Raw genomic sequence first — 21,347 nt, 5'->3', positions numbered from 1 at the left:
ATAATCTCTCCTTTGTGCAAGCTATGTTGCTGGATACCTATTGCAGATGCACTGAATGACCTAAATTTAGGGTTTACAACAACGTAGTTTACTTCACTAAATTGTCATTACATTGGCCAGTTGCAAGTCCAAGCAAATATGTCATCTGAAGCAATCAGATGCATGTGATCTCTTATATGGAGTGTTAATCAGACATCTGCTGCAGCTCACCATCCAGGACATTGCTTAAAGACATATAAGGGAGTCAGGAGCTGTAGGGAGAGAGACTATTTACCATTAGATCTACCATTACACTCAGAAACAAACGGACGGACTGTGGGCACACACGTGGTTTCCAGTGTCGCTGGCATTGTAGCTTATTTTTCTTCCCGCTGCATAGCTTCCATTTCGAGTGAGAAAGACTGATATTTTGCACACCAGAGCAGCAGTGCTGCCATGCAGCCCGTGTTACACAGCTTCCCTGGAGAACCCCAGCAAAGCCATGGTCTGACCCTCACCCCTGGCTTCCCAGCAGACAAGCTCCTGCCGACGAGAGACTTTCGGAGTTCGCTCGTCTGTGGCAGCAGCTATATAATTCCTCTTCTTCATTTTGGAAGTGCTGCTGAATTATGGTGTGAGATTCCCACAGCTTTATGCTATTCTTAGAGCAGCAATGAGTGTAGTTATGGCAGGTAAATGCGGTGTCTTAAATGCCAATCATTTCCTGCCTCTGTATTCAATTTTCTAGTTATTCTCCCAAATGACTGCTACAAAATTTAATGCTAATTATGACACCAGCTGGGACTTGAAGAATTTGGCTCTTTGAAATCTCTTATCCTGGAATTTTTTTTTTTTAATATTTTTTTTTCTTTGTTTTTTTTTCTCTGTTCTTGTCTGTACCTCTGGTTGAATACATGAATATACATTTGCCCTTGCCTTCCCAGGTCTGTTTTCTAATTCACAGAGGCCTCATGCAGAAAATCCTTTTGGCTAGCGTTGGGCAACTTGCCTGACTCAGATGGACAGCATGTCGCTCAAAGCAGAAAATAAATGTATGTATGTCATAAAGCTGCCAGGAAAACAGAAATAATTGATTTATACCAAAATTCTTCCTTGGCCAGCCTGTAATACTGTATCATAGCTGGGTACGATAACTTGCTTTCTCACAGTCTGACTTTCCCTGGGTGCAAAGTCAGTCAAAAGGGTTCATTATTGCTTGTAATTTGTGCACAATTACATAATAAACTATTTCGCTGAAACAGTTTCAGTGCAAGGTTGGCCAGAACAGATCCGGGGTGCTGCAGATCACAGCGGGGGGTTATCAGAAAGCCAGCACACAACGCTGGTGGCTGACATCAGCGGTGCTAATCTGTACTTTCTCAAGCACTGAAATGGGTCACAGACTTGTGGCAAGGATAAATACAAAGAGGGAGAAAGCCACTGTCATCTTATTTCAGTGTTTTATTTTTTTCCTCTATGTATTAACAGGGGATACAGACCCACTTTTACGTACAGATGGCATTTTGTCTTTTTTCACAGCCCGAACGCACTTGCATCTGCCTGTTTATCTACATGGCCCATAGCACAGCAGATAGATGGGTGTCTCATTAATGAATTTATCTTTTCAGCACTGCTGCAAGGCAGGGAAGTACTATTACCACCTCAGCCACCTCTACCTCTGGTTTAGAGATAAGGAAGTGAGGTGCACAAAAAGTAAGTGATTTTCCCAAGGTCAGGCAGCAGAGTCAGGGAAACTGAGGCACCGCACGTGCCTGGCCAGGGGCAGTCCAGCAGCCACACTCCCAAGGGAGCAGCACTGACATGTTGGGGCCATTTGCACTGGTAAAGGCAGAAGCAAATGGATGAAATGGCTCACTTCGAGCAGCAAAAAATCTGCAGAAAATTGTTAGAGCATTTTCCCCTCTGTTCAGCCATGGGTGCAGATGTTCCTTGAGACACAGGTATTGGCAGGAGATTGAGTCGCTTCAAAGCAGTGAGAGTCACTTTTCAGCAACTGAGTATCAGTAAATGGTGACGACAGCCCTTTGCAGCAGGTGTTAGCAGCACTGTGAATGCTTTCCACGGCATGAGCCGTGCCAGCATCGCTCCTCCTCGGGCAGCAAGTGCCCGTGCCAGCCATGGGGTCAGCTCTGCAGGGGAGCACCCCAGGAGGGATGAGAAGGCTGCGCTGTGTCTCCTTACCAAAAAATTTCCATCAAGGCTTTCTGAGAGCTTACACACACCCATTGAGCTCCAGCGCTCATTTATCTCTTCTGCTCTGCGCCCCCCAACTCTAATTCTTCCCAGCTTGTGGGGCTCAAAACACCTGCGAGGTACACTCACAAATATCTGCATTGTAATGTAATTTGAAAAATAATGATTCAGTCCAGCAATCTTTACTCACATATGCAGAGGCACTGAAGTCAGCAGTTACCTGGAGTAAGAGAAAATTCAAGGTGCAAGTATCTCATCAAGAACATAACCTTGAGTATGAAGCAGAGACCACTGAGCTCCAGACGCCATCCTTCTCCCTGCACCCGTCCTTCTTCCTTTGCATACAGCACATCTTCTCTGGATGATGTTTGCTCTGCTCTTCTGTGTCACTACAAGTGTAAGCTCACAAACGTGCTTTGGAAACACGTTACTTCACATCAGATCTCGCTCTGTAGGTCAGAAGTTCACCAGGATACAACAAACTCCCAACACCTGCATTTTGCCCAGCACAGAGAGCACCGGTGTCCCTTAAAGCTGTAAATAAATAAACAGAACAAATCCCTGAAAAAGTTACACACAACATGGCTTTTAAATAAAAGAAGGTATTCATCTAAAATTCCACGTAAAAGCATTTTCATGCTGATCTCCTCTTCTCCTTCGCTACCATGCTGCCTACACTGTTCCTCCCTGGGGACCTGCTGCGCTGGGCGAGCTCCAGTGCCTTCCACGGGGACGCCGAGGACATGAGCACCTGAACAGGAGGGCAGTCAACCCCTCTACTCGGCCACTGCCACGTTTCTGGGGGAAAAATAGACTTTTGACAATTTTAATGGTGCCTCTCTGGAATCCTTGTTTTCAGAAGCCTGACAATAACTAGCTCCAAATGGAAATCAGACTATGTCATGCCATCTGCTTTTTTTTATTCAAATACCTTTCTTTCACGGGGTGTGCAGCCCCATTCCCCCATCCCTGCTTTCCGGCTTGTATAGCTCTCAGGTAAAACTCAAACTACAGGAGGGCACTGGCGCGTGACTTAATAAATTTTCCCTTTGACTTTCACCGCTTCCCCTGCTGTCACAAACAACATTTGATCTTAAAAAGTGAAGCAGCAAACCCAGGCCAATGGGAAAAATTGGTGTGTGGGTTTTTTTTTTTCCAACATGATATATAGCCAAATGTTCACACCAGGAGGAAGCACGTCCCCTGAATCAGACTATTAGAGATAGTTCACTATCGTTGGCTGAAGAAATGCAAAGCAACAGCAGCAGTCACGCTCTGCAGAATCCGACTGATATCTGAGAGTAAATTATTGTCAGTATTTGGTAATAATTTTCAAACCTTAGCTCTAATACCTGTACGCTTTGCATATTGGCAAATGACAGGTAATGGCGCAGAATAACAAGTTACCATTGTAATTGACTGTGTGTGTTTTATTAGGCTCACATTATACTTAATCTCATCACTGAGGTGTTTAATTTAAAGACGGCTTTGTATAATCATGTCCCTTTAGTCAGTAGAAAGAGCCTGGCAGGTACAGAGGGCAATTCAGATCTGAGATGCCTGAACATCCATCTATAGGTTGTGAAAGGTAAATCTGGAGCAGCTTCTCCCTGCCATGACTCAGAATGCTGTAGTTTAAACCATCAGCCCGTTCTGCTTTGGGATTTCCTATGTTCAGGGGATTCAGGGATTTAATGGAATCTGTTAATAGATAGAAACCTGAAGGTCAAAAATCCCAGAGAATTTGGTCAAATCATGTATATCCTGCATATGTGTTTCCCTTCAAGAATGAGGAAGAGGCTCAGGCCCCAAAGACGCGTCCAATATGTGCTGGTGGGATAGAGTAGAAGCTGTCAGGACAACAGCAGCTGAAGCTGTAGCTGTTTTGGAGGAAGATGCTGGTTTGTGGTGCTCTGAGCATAGTGGTGTCCTGCTTTGGGGTCGTCCTAATATCATCTTGCCCCTCGTGCTCAGTCAGCCTTTTCTTTCTTCTGCCGCAGACGAAGCATGGATGGGAATGGCCAGCTGACATGGCCCAAAGTGTACTTCCCAGAGGAGGGATCTAGCCTGTTTACATGCTTTCATCTTTTTCATACAAAAAAAAAAATAGAGGAAAATACTTTGGAATCCAGTTATTGTGTCCTTTCAGAATTTTATCTGTGTAAAGTCACCTCTCTAAACTGAGAAAGACGTTTTCACCCCACCCACACAGCTTTTTCACTGAACCTCCAAGTTCACCACACTCATTGTTTTAGTGATTCTCCATGGAGTCCTACCGCATTTGCTGTTAACGGTTTCTTTCGTGTGCCTCTTCAGATGAACAAATGTGGGACACAAGCTCCGGTGTGGCTGTCGCTGAAGTCTGAATCCCTGCCAGTTCCTGGCGAGAGCAAGCGGCTCACAGCCTGTGCTACCTGGCAGGTCTTCTTTGGGGGCACCAAGGACTGCTGCTTGTTTCGGATACCCATCGCTGTCAGGAACTGCGGTGAATTTTTTGTGTATCTCCTGCAGCCTACTCAAGGATGCATGGGCTACTGTGCAGAAGGTGAGGATCAGTAAAGTATTTATAAGTGAGATTGCATATGCCTCTCTGGCTGCGTGTTCAAAGGTCCTGGTATTGCAATGCACATAGCGGTGACCTTGCGAGTCAAGCATTACTCCCAGAAAGATGCAGACGTGTAGAAAATAAATCAGTGGCAGTTCAAGGTGTTCCTGAGGAATAGCTATTGTTACCAGTGCAAAATGTGGTCTGCTGTGTATGACTGAAGTGTTCTTTGCTTGGTTACAGTTCACATGTAACCTTTCCTCCTGTCTTTGGCTCCACTTTGGCTTGAAGTTGCACAGCCAGTGAGCAGAGGCATCTCGGTTTTATTGAGGCACTGTATCCAGGATACGGTATCTAAAGTCTGTTCTTATCTTCAGTAACCCAGTATCCCCCCAAAAAAAGATAATTCTGAAACTCTGAAAGGAAAAAAACCCTGAACTGATAAAATCTTTTCCATGACATTTATATAATTACTCTCTTCAGAAATAATTTTCAGCCCACTACAAGAGATCTAACCTCTGTTCAGTAGCTAGGAAACAAAGGAATAGCAGAAAGAAACAGCTCACTCAGTGAAACCTTCTGAACTTCGGAGCATGCTCAGGTGCATATAGATTTAGTCAGAAAAGAGAGTTCTTTCTCAAAAGGAAAAAAATACCTTCATACTTCCCTTTCAGCATTTTTGGACAGAGACATGACACACTGAGAAACCAGGGTTATCACCTTTCAATCAGGAAAATTCAAGCTTAAATGATTTTTAAAGAGAGATATATCTATTTTCTTCATCTTTATCAGTGTTGTAACATTGCCACATGAAGAAGAGGAAGGAAAAATGCTCAAAGTGAGATTAATTCACTATTTGAAATAAATATCCATTAAAATAAATAGTACTGCTCTTTAATTTCCATGATTCTCACTCAGAAATTACTTTGTAACTGAATACAGTCATTTTCCAGTTTAAGCTCAGCTTGTTAAACTAAAAGATTCCCATTACCTTTGTTTGAAGACTTTTTTACCAATAGCTTTTGGGCAATTAGTTTTGTCCTTTCTGTTGATTCATACCTGTTTAGTAACGTAAATCTGCCTGCATTTTTCATAAAAGAAAGTTTATCCCTTCCCATCTATCCCAAACCAACGACCTTCTGCCTTTTTCTTACCACTGCTGTTGAAGCGTTCACCTTTTTCCTAGGCATATCAGTGAGGTCCAGCTCTCCCGAGTCTTTAACTTCTTGTCTTTACGATGTTTTTGCAGTATCGTGTATTGGATGGAAAACACTCAAAGCTGTAGTTTTTTATTGGGAGTTGTTAACTCAGTGTCTTAAATTCAGCTGTGAACTTTGCACCACAGGAGCCTCTGTGCAGCCCCAGAGCCGGGCCCAGCTGGCACCATCACGGCTTCTTGCCGGGTCGATCCCCCAGCCCCATCCACTGGAGGCTTGGGAACAGGACACTGGTCAGCACTTCTTAGCTGCAAAACAAAATGAATTTAGAGCTTCATAGCTTGGCAGAAAGGACACGGCTGGGAAAAGTGATGTATGTGCTTGCAATTCTGCTCACATCCTCCCATGAGCTGATCACCTCACTTTGTCCTTCTGGAATAATTTTCTGCAGAAAGTCGTGACGTGAACCACAGTTTGAGGCAGCTTCCCTTAGAAACAAAAGAGAAAAGGATATAAACAACTGGCCCTTATTCATATTTTAAGTAACTCATTTCTTTTTCTTACCTCTTGTTATTTGCCCTGGACAGATGTTAACATATTGGTTCTTCATTCTGCTGTAACAGCCTCATACCTTATTCTCTTGGGCTTCCATAATGTTTTCTACACTCCTCAAAAAAGGTTGCTTAATTTATCCTTTCAAAGTATCTGAACCAGCTTCATGTTCCGTTTGAGTTCAGGTCTCTAGAGATGAAAGAACATCACCCTACAGTATTATACATCTTTTTGTTTCTACTTTCTAGGTAAGTTTAACAGGAAGAAAAGTTTCAGACTTCATTACTTGTTGAAGCCTATAAAAAGCAGGCTGTATTTTTAGAGCAATGGATTATTCTGGGCAGAGGGAGACTATGCTGAGCAGACTCAGCCTAGGTACATCCCAGAACCACCTGGAAAGGATCTTCATGGCATGGCAATATGAGCTGGGTGCTCTCTGAGAGTCGGTTTACCTCTGCAACATAATGATTTCTCATATCTCTTCTGTGCTTATTGCAAAACTTGGATCAAAAGGCTGTGCTTCAGGGGAATGCAAAGCTGATGGCCTTTGCCAGAACAATTAATTTGTATTAGTCTGAGAGCTTCTTTTCAATAACATTTCTCTTACTGCAAAATAAAAAAAAAAAAAGCCCACAAAAAACAGGTCAAATATTATAACAACTCTGGGTAGTCAGTACACAATTAGCAATTTTCGCATTTTGTATGAAATACATTTTCTTGCTTGCATAGTTAATAATCAAATCACAAGAATATAAAGTGTAGCATTTCTCCCATGTTTAGTTATATGGAAATCTTGTTGAGTGAACAATTGTAATATTAAAATAACATTTTGTGCTACATCCTTCTTTGGTTTTCTTCTTCCAGACAAACTCACAAGCCTGGCTTTGCAACCAGTGGTAACTCCTGAGCTCGTGCAAGGTCGCGTCCACCTGAAGTGCGCTTACAGCCGCCCCTCCTCAAAGCCGCCGCTACAGTACTCGGTGGTCTGGTCACGCCTGTCCACCCCTGGCAAGAGAGAGCAGATTCAGCGTGACACCACCCTGCAGTCATTTTCCTACGTCGAGATGAACGGCGTAAATCTCAAATTGGGAGACACGGTAATGCCGCCCTGCCTTCAGCAAAAAAAGGTCAAACACTCAGGGGGGGTCAAATCCTTTTCTTAAATCTTTGTTATGTTTTCATTAGTGCTGCTTCTCACTCATTGTACTTAAAACCACCAGAGAAAAAAAGAAATACTGAAACTGTTTTTCAACAAGACTATTAAATAACATTTATCAGATTCAGGATTTGTAACATTTCTTTGAATCACAGTGAGTTCACGGAAGCTATCCATTTTACTGTTTTCTAAGGCAACCTGAATGTTTGCACTTACGTCACAGCTTGAAAGCCATGAGTTGGTATGAGTAGTAGGTACATATGCCTGAGCCAATTTTTGCTTAGTAGCTTTTGCACCTTACAGCAGTGAGAATTTGCAGTAGAGGCAGGCTCAGCTATATGCACTCAGTAATTTTTATACTCATGGACCAGGAACACAATAACATCTTTTCACAGAAAAGAAAGACGGTACATTTTAAAATAGAGGGAGGTTTATTTTATGGTCTTTTTCATGGTGTTCTGCCTCCTTGCTTCCAAATTCTTGGTTCAATAGCATACTGAAAGAGAGGGTTCATTACAAAACAATCTTTAAGAAGTATATTTGATGGCTTACATAGCAACACAGATCTAGTTTGAACAAAACAACAACACAACAGAAGCCAATACAAGATGTGAAAAAAATTGACTTGTGTATGAATTCATGGGCTTTCATGGTACAGAAAAAAGACTTTTAAAGTTAAATTAGGTTCATAACTTTTATAGGCAGAGAGCCATTAGTGATGCTACAACGAACTGAAAGAATAAACAGGGATAATGGCCTTGTGGTAAAAGTAGGTTGGAAATAGTCTTGGCATTTTGCAGCTCTTCTTTGAGATATTTAAGATACTTAAGAAATGTGAATAAGCTTTTTCCAGTTCTTGAAAGGATGAGTCACTTATAACAGTAGCACAATCTAGATGATAGCTTTTTCTCATTTCTCCGTGTAATTATGCCTCCTGAGTTCAGAATCTGACTGATGCTTCTTTTACTTATATTATAACATGAGGCAGACAATTCTGCCAGTTTAAGACAAGTTTGTGTTACGAAGAGATATTTTCATCAAAATAAGTTCACTTACAATCACTTCAAATCTAGTTTTAACAGTCCTGAGGGATTCAGAGAAAATATAGTTCTGTTAGCTAGTAACATCACCAAATCTTTATAAGACCATTTTTATTATATTAAGTTTTCAGTAAGCCCTTCTTTGTCCTCTGCTGAAACTACATTTTTAATTTAGCAGGTTTAGTGAGACTAAAATGTTCTCTTCCTTGCTAGATTTTTTTTAAAGGTCTTCATGGCCTATTTGCCTAATTATAATTATCCATAAATCATCACTGGTGAAAACTAAGCAATGAAGCCTCAGCTGTAACTGGGAATTCAGTTTTACATAATAAAGGTTTAAAAAAGCATTTTGCCCTGTTCGCCATCCCGCTCAGGGTGTCTAATAAGAGTCACAAAGGGGCAGACTTTCCTTTCACCTCCAGTGGTGCAAACCTGAAGCAACTTATTGTTAGTGGGGCTACTGCAAAGGAAAGGTGATGCCAGTAGAGGTAGAGTCAGACCCTGGGGACCAAACCCTGCCACACAGAAGCAGTTCGTAACCTTCCACCCACCCAGGAAAGATGAAGGTGGAAGGCTTTTTTCTTAGGCTACTTTAAAGGGAGGCCAGATCCCCACTGATAAAAGCCATATTAGAGAGGAAACAATGAAACGGGGGCACTTTCTAGTTCTCTTCCCCCTTCTCTGTGCACAGCCCACCTGTAGCATCCCCAGAGCTGTGCACTGCCAGGGTGCATGGGTGGCGTTCAGAGCAGAATTTGTGCCCCAGGATGAAGAATTTGAAGCATTTTGAAAACTGATTGCTTTTGTTTAACCTACTCTTCGTCTGCCTGCACTTAGCCTGAATTTGGCCCCAACACTTTTGTAGTCTGAAATCAGCGTCTTCTCAGTTCATTTCTCGATAAAAAACTACAGCCGAGTGAAAAGATTTTTTTTTTGTAATCATCTTTTAGGTGATTGATATCTACGTTATTTTTTATCTGTCAGAAAGTCTCCAGGTAATAGGTTAGTCACATAATAGAATATCTATTGATATATTTTAATACACAGTCAAACCTTAGAGAAGAGTTGAGATTTACTGGCCAACATTTCTGAACTTGTATTGACTAAACGGCCAGTTATTTTTTAATAGCCATCATGTGTACTTTTCTCCCCCATCTTTGAGCTTCAATTTTGTTATTTCAGACAGTAATGTTGGCAGCATAATGTTTGCGAAACTATTGCAGCCTTAAATAAATCTATAACATGCCGCTATTTCTATATAAATGCTGAAAGAAGCCTGCTCCATCTGATATGAAACTCCTGGCATTCCTAAGCCTTATTTATGCAGCAGTGACAGAGGTCATTTAATTCCTCGAGGCACAGCCATCTATAAATTATAGAGGCACACTGTGAGTAATGAGTTATGCTAAGAAGGAAAGGTGTTTAGAAGAAAACTATGCAGATTTTGCTCAGCACAGCAATCCAAAAGTTCATACGGTGAGGAGCAATTGTCACTGTACATAAACTGTGATCCACATTGTAAAATAAAAATGTTTAAGTAAAACTGACCTTTCTGAGCCATGTGCTAGAAATGGCTGCTTTGGATGGCGCTCTGCAACAGCAGAAGAATATACTCCAGCCAAAAAAATTGTAATTTAGTGCTTCAATATATAAAAAACCTAATTTTCACTCACTAAGGAAGAGGAGTGAAATTTCCCCTTACTTAAATACTGATCCCATCCCAGCCACTGGACTTGACAAAGTCCACAACAGAAATAGGAAGACCTGCCTATTTGTAGGTCACACCTGAGTTTACGATTTCTTTGTCAACCTTCAGGCAGAAAATGAGGAGCATCCCCACAGAAACAGAGCTCTGGGTGGACTTGAACAGAGATTTTGAAGCAGAAAGGGTCAGAGAGATGATGAAAAAACTCTGCAGCTGATAAGACACCTCACTGCTACCCTGGGAAAATTTCTTTCCTTAGTAGATGAATGACCTACAGTCAGACTTCACATACTGTTTGGCCATTTGGCAATTAGAAAGAGCTGCCTTCTTTATGTATAACGAGTAGCACAGTGACTAGAGCTGAACTTACCGCAGTGTCAGGTCACGCTGCTGCACCGGCTCCCTCCCTTCTGCAGCTAACAGCCCATCACAGGGAGCAATTTGTGTGCAAAAGCTTTAAGGTCTAGTTTATTAATTAACTCAAAGATTCTCCCTACTTTCCCCTTCCTGCTAAGCCTTCTGGAGAGCCTTTCCAGAGACTTTGTTCCTACCCCTCTGTGCAAATACTACAGCCAGATCATTTCTTCGAGCTAATGAGAACTATTTTTTTTCCCTCCAGCTTCCCTAGAAATGCCATCCTTCAGCTCTGCTCATCCTTTGCTCTTTTCATCAAGGTTGTAAACCACAGCTCCCTCCTGCACACACTCCTCAACTCCCAGCAGAGCAACTCCTCGAGACTCTTTTAACCCCAGCCCATTAGCGTTTAATAGAGCAGACGACAACCGCTCCGAGGCCTTGATAGCCATCGTGAGATACTCTTTCACCTGGCATGATCGATTCCCTGCCCAAGCCTTCACCTGCAAGCCATGAGGGTGACTGAGTGACTCTTACCCTTGCAGCCCCAGCTTGCTTTTTGACGTGGGTGATGTAGCTAGGAGGGTAGATCAAATCCTGAAGTTAATGGAGTTAATCACCCACAGCTTAGGCACCTGCACCTTATGAGCAGCACACAGACTTCCCTGCTCAGTGAATGGGAAGAAGTAGCTATCCCTAAACCATACCTTAAGTTGAGAAGGGAACTTCCCACAGGTGGCCAACTTAAATTACTGACTGGAGCAGCATCCCTGAATTCCCACACCTCTCAGGAGATGGGATCTCTGGGTCAGGAAAGTGCCTCCATTTACTTTTAATCCAGACCATCAACTCCTACTCAGATCTGCCTGGCTGTATGTAACCTTTGAAAGATCACTACCAGTAAAAGTAAATATTTAAAGTTTAAACCATCGCTGTTGTCACTGCACAGCCTCTGGCACTACAATACAGCTCAAGTCCTGGCCAGAGAGATGGGAAACGGGCAGGTGGTCCTTCCAACTGTGAGTCAGATGCGTGTCCTGCCCTTCCAAAAGGAGCAACCCACCCCCAGGGCATAGGCTGCACTAGGAGAGGAAGCAGGGATGGCAGACAGGGACCAGTACGTGTGTTTGCTTATTTTCCCTGGTGATTATTTAGGTGAAACACATGAGCAGTCCTGATGGGCAGACCCAAATCCAGTACTCCCACCTGATCGCTCTCCGTATTTTGAGGAAAAGTGCCATGGCCCTGGACCCTGTTGAGATGGGTGGTGGCACCATTTCTGCTAGTGCCTTGAGAAACATACAGCTGAGGCTGGCCTTCCTGAGAGCTCCCCAAAATGCCTGGCAAACCTAGGAGCCTTCAGAGGAACCTGGCTGATGAGCAGGGATGGGTTTTGATCACAAAACAAGTATCTACTGTTTAGCCTTTGGGAACCCAACCCCTTATCTGAGCACAGCTGGGAAAGGCTGATGAAACTAGAGGCATGGCCGTGCTGGATGCACTGGCAAGCATCCCCCTCTGCGCCCCCACCTCCATGCACGCCGCCTTTGAAGACGGCTACAAACGTGGATGCGACTTTCTTTGAGCTTTTCTGTCTCTGCCCTCGGCCCCGTGTCTCTCACTGCATGCTCAAGCTGCTGCAGATGAGCCCTGTGCTACATTCAGAAGTAATTAGGGGCACGGAAAAGGGTGAAACTGGAGGCGTTTTTATGCTCAAAATGACTATAAACAACTGATTTGAGGGAGCTTTGCATTCTGAGATTTCTGAAAAAAAAGAAACATATTGATGTGCAAGTTGTTAGGGAGAAATTTGCTGGATACGATGACAGGTCCAAGGATTAAAATACTCTCACAAATTGTTTCCCAGGGCTACCTGACCCTCACCAAATTAATGACTGAATTCTGCTTTTAGCCAAATACACAGTGAACTGGGAAGGAACCTGACTGATTCCACGTAAGAGTGGAAATCTGCTCCAACACACAGGAAAGAAGAAACTTCTAAGCTACCAGGGCCTTTTTCGATCAGAATTTTGTGCCTAAAAGTAGTTTTACACCCTATGGGAAGATCTGCTAGTGCAAGGGGAAAGGGAGCAGCCCATGTTCAGAAGCAATCTGGTCATCCTGTCTGAGGGCACCCTTACATTTCTGTCCCTTTAAAAGGGATGATGAAAAAATATAATTTGATTTTTTTTAACAGATCCAATGAGTTTGTGGAAAAATACTGCCTAACCTGTCACGGCCATCAGCATACTGCTGCCAGTGCTGCTTTTATCTCTTTGCTTTAAAAAGGCTGCATCCTGAGATGGGGGTTGGGGGGAAGAAGAGAAAGAAAAAGATGATTACTGAACTAGAGAAAAAGAGCTAGTATTTAGCTGAAGGTAAAAAAAGAACCTCCTTGGAATGACTATCATCATAATTACGTGACAAACTGTCAACCTGTAGCTCAGTAGCCGATGAATTTATCTGCTGATTGTGAAGTGTGCACCTAACCAGGTAAAGGCACTACAAGGGGAGGAGTGATATAAAAGACAGAAATAAAACGTAACTCATGATGGCTGTCCATACATTTCGAGTTTGCAAAGTTTGTGCTAAACTCCAAAAGTGCTGAAGATAGAACTGGAAAGGGCTGATTAGTCCAAGAATATCTCAGTGTATCACTACGGAGTAATTTTTGATTTTAGTGTTCAGTACTTTATCAATAAAATATATATCTCTAAAATATATATGTGAAAAAATACAACACTCACAGGGAATGAAGCTGGGTTCTGACATTTCCCACGATGTCACTTCAGGGAAGATCACCGGGAGATGCCTCCGTCGGTGCCAGGCATCCTCGTGGGTGACCTTGCTGCCGCTCATTACAGCTCCCTCCTTGGCAGGAACGCTCCATGTGGCATGCTCAGATGGATGTCTCTGTGTGAGCATTTTTGGTAAAAGCGTTAAAGCCGAAAGTACCAACAGGCCAGCAAGTACAAATATAGTATCTGCAATGGAGGTGGATTAGATTTGCTCAATGAGCTCTGCGAGCAGATCAGTATTATTTTTTTTTAATTTTAAATAGAGGGAATACATATTATGTGAACCCTTTCTCTGTTGTCACTGCCTTGTCAGATCCCGATTTTGCAGGCTACCCCCATGGCAGCTGTAGGAGAAGCAGCAGGAGGAAGATCAACACTTGCCTTCTGCCTTCCCAGCAGAAGAACTTTTTGAAAACTTTGTAAGCTGCACACGAACCTTTAGGGAATGCTTGGAGACAATAAATATCTAATGATAACAGGGCCTTATTACCTCGAGGAGACGACGACTTGTCCTCCTTTGGAGGCAAACTGGCCAATTACAAAGTATCTGAGGAATTTTCACCGTAAAGTACCTCTGTGAGGCCCATGTCTTTTATTTTCCCCCAGTATACCCAGTACAACCTCAAGGCTTCCATCTAGTTAATGGAATAAATAACACTATTTTCACTGGGCCAAACTGGCTGGAGCTGTCAGAAAAAGAGTGAAAAACTTTATGAAAGTGAAAATGGTCTAAAAGACACATAAACCTGGGACTGAGCTGGGTTGGAAGATCACAGAAAATACTTGATTTTTCCCATAGCCATACAAATGACTCTATTGCCAGTGGGGCATTTTCATTGTATGCAAATGAGTTAGGAAAGAGGGTTCTTCAGTTTGGAGGAAACTCATGACTGGTAATGAAGAGGGATTTTTAGGGTAGTAAAAGAAATATTCCAGACTTCTATGCAACTCATGGCCACACGACCATATGAATCTGGGTATATCCTGGGTTTGCGCCTGTTTTGTTGTCACTGGCCATGAGGGTCGTGTCTGAGCTGGCAGGTTAGAGCTCCCAAGGGCAGCACAGCCAGTGGGTGGTGCTGGAAAATCCATCCAAAGGAGTTTATCACAACAGAAAATAGATAGGTCCGATTCCTCTTCATGGGTTACTCAAGGCTTAAAAAAAGCAGTAGCTATAAATATGCCATCTGACTATTTGGAATTGATTTAGTATGCCACAATCTGCTACTCCATTTCCGAGAAGAGGCCCAAAAAAAAACCTCAGAAGTACAGTTTCAGAGCTTATTGTCATTTGCTTTAAGGAAAATTTCTGTAGTTTAATCTGATGATCCTAGAAATGATGTTAGCACTTTGGATTTTCTGAAACCAATGAAACATTAGGATGGCAGATGGTGTGCGGGCTCAGCAGAGATAAAGGTTGCGTGGCTGTGCTAGGAATAAAACATAAATGGCCTGGTACATTGTGTTTGATGGAGTTTTTTTGTTTTGGAGGAATTTTTATTTTTTTTCTTTTACAATATAGACCCTGTAGGCACATCTGCATCATATTTTATAATGCTATAAGAAAAAAACGAGCTACTTACATTGCTGACACTTTCTGAGACCGGATGACTGTCAAACTAATTTAAATTAAAAAAGCTGCATACAAACATGGTACAGAGAGAGGATATTTGATCCAGTGGACAGACCGAAGTCTGGGATCCCAAGGGCTAATGTCCTAATCCTGACAATAACATCTATGAACAGTGTAATTCTCCCTAATTGAGTTAAATATCACTAACCAAGGTGCTTGATAAACTGCAGAAGAAAACACATTGTAAGCATTCAGTGTTACTGTTGTGACAGAAGCCACGTTTCTTTATCAAATGCATCAAAAATTCTTCCAAATCTCAAGATATATACATAAATATTTTTAAAGCCTAAACCCCCAAAATATGTTTCAACAGTAGAAAAAAAGCCTAACAACTCTGAGCAGCAGGACAATGCATAACTATATGATTTTTCTTCAAGAAAAGCTGTGGCATACGCTGTTTATTTATTACAGGTCTTTTGCACTGTCACTGCTTTTACGAGGGACACTTCTGAGCAGCAGTCGTTGCCTGAAGAGAGCAAAGGTTTCTATGCTGGGATTAAGGTAATGCTGATGGCCCTGATTTACTGACTTGTCTAGCGTATCCCCAGGGAATATTTATATGTCCTCTCACAAGCTCTGAAAAACAAGACACAAACGTAAGCCTTGATCATCATAACCAGTGCTGCTTTTATCTTCACTTTGAGAAAACATCTTAATAAATTATATGGCTTTCAGTCTGTTTGTAAAATACCCGAAAGCACCCATCAGCACCATGTGCAGGTGTTGACACTGATGTACCATAAACAATGTGCAAAACTACATCTTCTAGTAAATGCACCCCAAAGTACTCTGGTGGTTATGTATAATGGGAAGACACACCTACAAGGATACAGAATTTTGTTGTGACTAAATCAGAACAAAATGAAGACAAAAATTAATTTTTATCTGTCATCTTCTTATGGTCAGGCACTACAAAAACCAAATTGCTGAAGATAAATTCACACAGAGTGCAAAAAACAGGTCTAATCCCACTCAAGGATTAGACCATCAGTCTGGCAGTCCAGGAGAATCTGAGATCTTCTGAGTATCTAAGATTCATGCCTCCACAAATAGTGTCTGAGAAATCTGGCTGCCTATTCTGTGTGACATTTGAAGAACAGTTTCAGGTTTTTTTTGAAATGTCAGAATTTCCTAGAGAATGGAAATTCCCATTTCCAACTAGCCCCGAGTTCTGCTCTTGCCCCAGGAGAACAGATACACTGAAATGGCACAACTTGAGCTCTCTCCCAGGTGCACGAGCCACCGAAGCTGTAATATATTATGTATGGAGAAATCCTTCTTCCTGCTATAGCAGGGAAGAGGAATCAGGCAAAACTTGCGCTCACTTTGCACCTGGGGCAGAGTACATAGAGTCCATGACCATGTCATACTTTAGGCCATGAATATTGTTAGCATTTCTATTAGTCCATTGGAATAGGAACTCCTTTTAACCAGGGATATTAAAAATTAATAAATCCTATGGTATTACGCTATTTTCAGGCTTAATAAAAACCTGTTTTGAGATTAGGAGATGAGAAGCAATTAGACATTATATATGACAACTGCAAACATTTTCGTAGTTGCCAAGAATGTTAAAGTGTATTAACAACAATTTCACCTTATAAAGTTGAAGATCATTATTACGGAGATTATTATTATGAGGATTATGACAAAGATTATTATTTTACAAGCAATTATATCTTCTCATAATTGATTAAAAGCAATCAAAATTTCATAAATATCAGTATTGCCTAATTAATCTATCAAAATAATCTAAAAACTATTTTCTTATTTCCAGTTTTTACCAGAATCTTTACAAATTGCAGAGGATGGCAAAGAGCATGTTTTGACCATTCTGAGCACTGTGCCCATTGCCTGCCCTGGGCATGATGATTCCTGTAAAATTACTTTACAGCTAAGTACTAAGGATCTGGGTAAGAGTTTTATGTATCATCATCAAATCAATGTGATTATTTCTCCCAGTATTTATATTGCAATGAATTCCAATAGAAATTATAAGGCTTAAATAACAACAAAGGGCAGAAGCCATAAAATCAAACTAGGCCATATATTTGTTTGCAATATAAAATAGACAATATCACTGAGGGTTTTTTGAGAAAAAAATTAAAAAAATCTGACTAGCAATAACTTGAATGGTAGTCCATTGAGATTTATGGATGAAATAACTGTCAGTAAAACTTATTTTAAATTCCAGAAGTATAAAATTCCAGTTTAAGTTTTTGTAGCAGCAGTGGTCTTAGGTAGAATAATTTCATTAGTTGTCAATAAGAAGATCACCTGCAGAATTATTATTCAGTAAATGTGTACTGAAGCCTTTTTTCTTTCTTTTGCTGTTTTACAGTTTTTGTTTAACTTAATATAGAAGTAAAAAAAAAAAATCATTCTTATACTTACATATCATTTTCTTTCTAAAGATTTTGGTTTTTTTGTTTTTTTTTTTTTGTTTGTTTGTTTTTTGTTTTTTTTTTACTTGAAAACATTGACAATGTCACTTAGAAAATTCTCTTGCTCTTTTAATCAGTAAATGCTTTCCCCAGGTTAATCTGGTTGAATATCATGCCTAAAAAAGGGGGGCATGTATATCTTTACTTTCCATTTGCACTAAATAAAACACCCAACCCTTTTTCTAACAAGGAATTTATTTCTCTTCCATAGGTGACTCAATGAGAAAAATGTTTAGAGATAGAATTATATCCACAGCTTCTCTACCCACAAAAAGCCAGCTCAAAAAAAATATTGGCAAACCCCAGATAATTCCTGATATGTTTCCCTTTCTAAATTCCTCTCCTTTCTCTCCCCATCATCATCCAAGTGCTTAGGCAGAAGAAATAAATAATTCAAATGGTATCATAACATAATGATCTTAAACTGAATGGCACCTTATGGTTCCAGCAGCTGTGTTGGCTCTTGTACACATGGAGTACTTTGCGTTTCTCCATGGCTCAGTGCTGCTCTGTTCTACATGTTGCTCTTGGCTTAGAGTCTCTGCCGGTCCATCAGGCAAACATCCACTGAAGTCATGGGAACAGATATTCTCAGATGTTGAGGTAGCTAAGAGCACAGGCTAATGTGTGGTGGGACATCCCCACAGCCTCCAAGCAACTTAGACACCTCTCGTTCATGAGGATCAAATGAGAATTAGTCACATAAGCTATCAAAGTAATTTTTTTTAGCTCCCATTTTCTTAGGCATTGATAAAGCCTTTCAAAATATACTGAGAATGAATGCATGGACCAGGAACTCTCAGCCGGAGGAGGCTGAGTTCAATAGATAAGACTGAGGCTGACCCCTTACCAAGGTCTTCTCCAGTCCCACAACATGGGAAAAAGAGGGGAAGAAAGAGGGGAGGGAAGATTTACAGAAGCAGCTTTATTTTCAAGCTGTTAACGGACTTGACATGTTGGTGCCAAGAGGTCCCAGGATGGAGGCACAACTCGACCAATTGGAAACGAGAGGAACTTGTCACTGAAGGGGAAAATTTCCATTAGTTTTAGTCAACTAATTTCTGCAGATTAAACTAATAACCAGCTCTAGCCCTTGATTGCTCCATCCTGAGGCTGTTTCCTTGGATGACACTTCGACTGTTTATGTTCAATTGAGATATCTATATATACTTAAGTTTGAGTATCTGCAGCTGGGTGTTTACATAACGGCATGTTTGCTTTGTGCCTTTATTGTCTTTAGGGTCTGTTAGTTTATCTGGAGGAGCACTGTGGGCTTCTGAAAAATGTAGTGTTGGCCACAGTGCTATAAATTGGAAATAAAAACAATTTTAGCTGAGATTCTTTTATACTAAAACAAATTAACTGACAAGTTCTTTGTCTGACTGAATCCATATAACAACACTGTTGTGCTAATTACTTAGGGAATAAGTGATAAGAAAGCTAATTACAAGCACAGAAATATCTCTCTAAGTTCAGACAATATCATAATGAATGCCAAGGCACAGCAGAGCCATTGGAGTTCGGCTTCTGTTAAGTTTATCATTACTGTTTTGACAAGATGATTTTCTTTGATTTTAAACTTTTGTTCTGGGTTGTGAGCACAGCTCATGGGGTTGTAATGGCAATAACTATTCCTCATGGAAATCTGCAATTTAATTGAATCAAGAACCTTGAAAATTAGCCAGGACTTTTCTATAAGATGTGAGGCAGCCTTTAAGGATTTGATATTAGAGATAATATGCTATCAATATTTTTAGGTTTTTAGTTCAGTTCCTATAGAACTCTACAGGGTTAATTTAAATCAAATTCCATGAGTCTTTTCTATAAGGAATAGAACATGGATTATTTGATCATGTTAGAAATACCATCTTAAAATACTTGAATGTTATCTCTTATAAATTAATAAGCAATTCTACAAATGGGAAAAAATACATGAAAATCACTTATTTTTGTATCAGATTAATTATATTGCCACAATTTCTAGAACTTTGTTCTTATCAGCTGATAATTAATGGCCTTGGACTGAAATCAGCAGCAAGATTCTGACTGGTTTCAGCAGGGTCACAATTTCATTTTTTTATCCACCAAAGGATTCACGAAGGGTTTGGTGACTTCTTGAGGAGCAGATACACACTATGTAAAATGCAGATCAGATGGCTCAGAACCAAATGCTATCATAATTCAGTGTTTGTAAATAAAAAAACATCTATGGAAATAAAAATCCAGGTTTGTCCCTCACCTGAGACCTCAGCATGAAGGGTCAGGACCCAAGAGAAGAGGACACTACCAGTCTTGCTGCTAGAAGAGGTTCCTTTAGGAAAGGTATAATATGCAGAGGCAGAGCTGAATGAATGACTTGGGTTGCCGTTTCCATATTGATTTTGTCACCACCCATCACAGATACTTATATAGCCAGCACCATCATAGCTTATTACTTTTCCACATTCTTTTAGTGAATTTATCCTCACGATGCCTCTGTGAAAGACAGAAATAAAACTACCATCATTTTACAGATTGGAAAGTAAAGTACCATAACCTAGCTAAGCCAAAAATACAAATGCAGATCTGCTACGTTTGCCTTCCTGTCGTGGATCTAAACTTCACTAAAAACTGACTCAAGAAACCTCCCTTTCCAGACCAAAAATTCTGTTTATTTTAAATTAATAACTCCCAGCAGATACCTCCTTATAGTAAAGATAGTGAAAGACAAATGCTTTCCAGAAACACAGACTCATCTCTTTCTTTGTCATGAGAACTACTCATCTTCATTCCCTGGGCATAGACCCATAAAGATAAGACTGTCATTCCAGAAATATTAGCACCTGTGGAAAGAAAAGCACCACTGAGTTTTAGTAAACTGTCTACTGCAGGGGAAAAAACAAGAAAAAGCTGAGTAAAACATGCAGAAGGATGCCAGATTGAGTCAGTCACAACTGTCTTCATGCAAAACCCATCTGGTTTCAAGGCACAAGTGTCCTGGAATGTGAAACATTTGTGTTGGATAGTAAACAGGGTACAGGGAACTGTTTGGGTAACTCTTGTCAGACTTGGTCTTCATGTTCATTTTAGATAGCCAGTTACTGGGGCCCCCAGACATCGCCCTTTCGGCGTGCCAGGTGGATCTGCTGCAGGCACCCTGCTCAGAAAGCAGCTGTGCAGGAGCCACGCTGACAGTGACAGCCGTGACAGACTTTGCTGAGGATGGGAATCGCATCAGCCGCATCAGAGCTGAGCCAGTCGGACAGAGGGATTTGCTTTGGAGGACTTACACACCCAAGGATGTGAAGGTCAGGTGCTAAAATAATTTGGAAAATGTGCCACGTTTAAATTGGAGATTATCCTGCTTTGGACTAGAACAGAACCAATATTCCTTCCAGTGACTTTTCCTTTCACTTAAGTTTCTTCTAAGTACCTGCACTTTCTGAAACTGACATGTTTTTCAGACAGTGTCCACTTCTAGAATTGATAACATCTGAAGTTTATAGTTATTACCGAGGTAACTGTATGGTATGCAGAAAGGTTCTTTCTTAGACTTATTCCTGCAGAAACCAAGGTCACTGCCAAGTCTCTTACAGTCTACAAGTGAAAGGCCATAAAAGAGTCACACTTGCAGGGAGGAGAGGACAGGAGACCCAAAACTGACCAACAAGGTATTCCATCCCATACACATCGTACTCAGTTTAAAGCTGAGGTATCATGAGGGTCGCTATCTCTTCTATGGCTGGCGTCCAAAGAGGGCTCTGTTTTCTCCTGCCTTCAATCCCAATCTG

The 21,347-nt window shown here is 41.2% G+C and overlaps 1 protein-coding gene across 1 annotated transcript in view; it reads left to right on the top strand.

Annotated features, from left to right (window-relative positions):
• Window positions 1–21,347, top strand: part of LOC137666935 (von Willebrand factor D and EGF domain-containing protein-like) — a 272,112-nt gene that overhangs the window by 45,797 nt on the left and 204,968 nt on the right. Inside the window, exons 3-7 of the mRNA XM_068407215.1 lie at window positions 4,510–4,738; window positions 7,312–7,544; window positions 15,545–15,634; window positions 16,911–17,046; window positions 20,647–20,864. Coding sequence (XP_068263316.1) covers window positions 4,510–4,738; window positions 7,312–7,544; window positions 15,545–15,634; window positions 16,911–17,046; window positions 20,647–20,864 — 906 coding nt within the window. The remainder of the gene's footprint in view (window positions 1–4,509; window positions 4,739–7,311; window positions 7,545–15,544; window positions 15,635–16,910; window positions 17,047–20,646; window positions 20,865–21,347) is intronic.

This window comes from Nyctibius grandis, chromosome 9 (assembly GCF_013368605.1).
Source record: "Nyctibius grandis isolate bNycGra1 chromosome 9, bNycGra1.pri, whole genome shotgun sequence".
Classification (NCBI taxonomy): Eukaryota; Metazoa; Chordata; class Aves; order Nyctibiiformes; family Nyctibiidae; genus Nyctibius; species Nyctibius grandis.
Note: the sequence above shows the minus strand (reverse complement) of the source record. Positions and strands in the feature narration are given on the sequence as shown.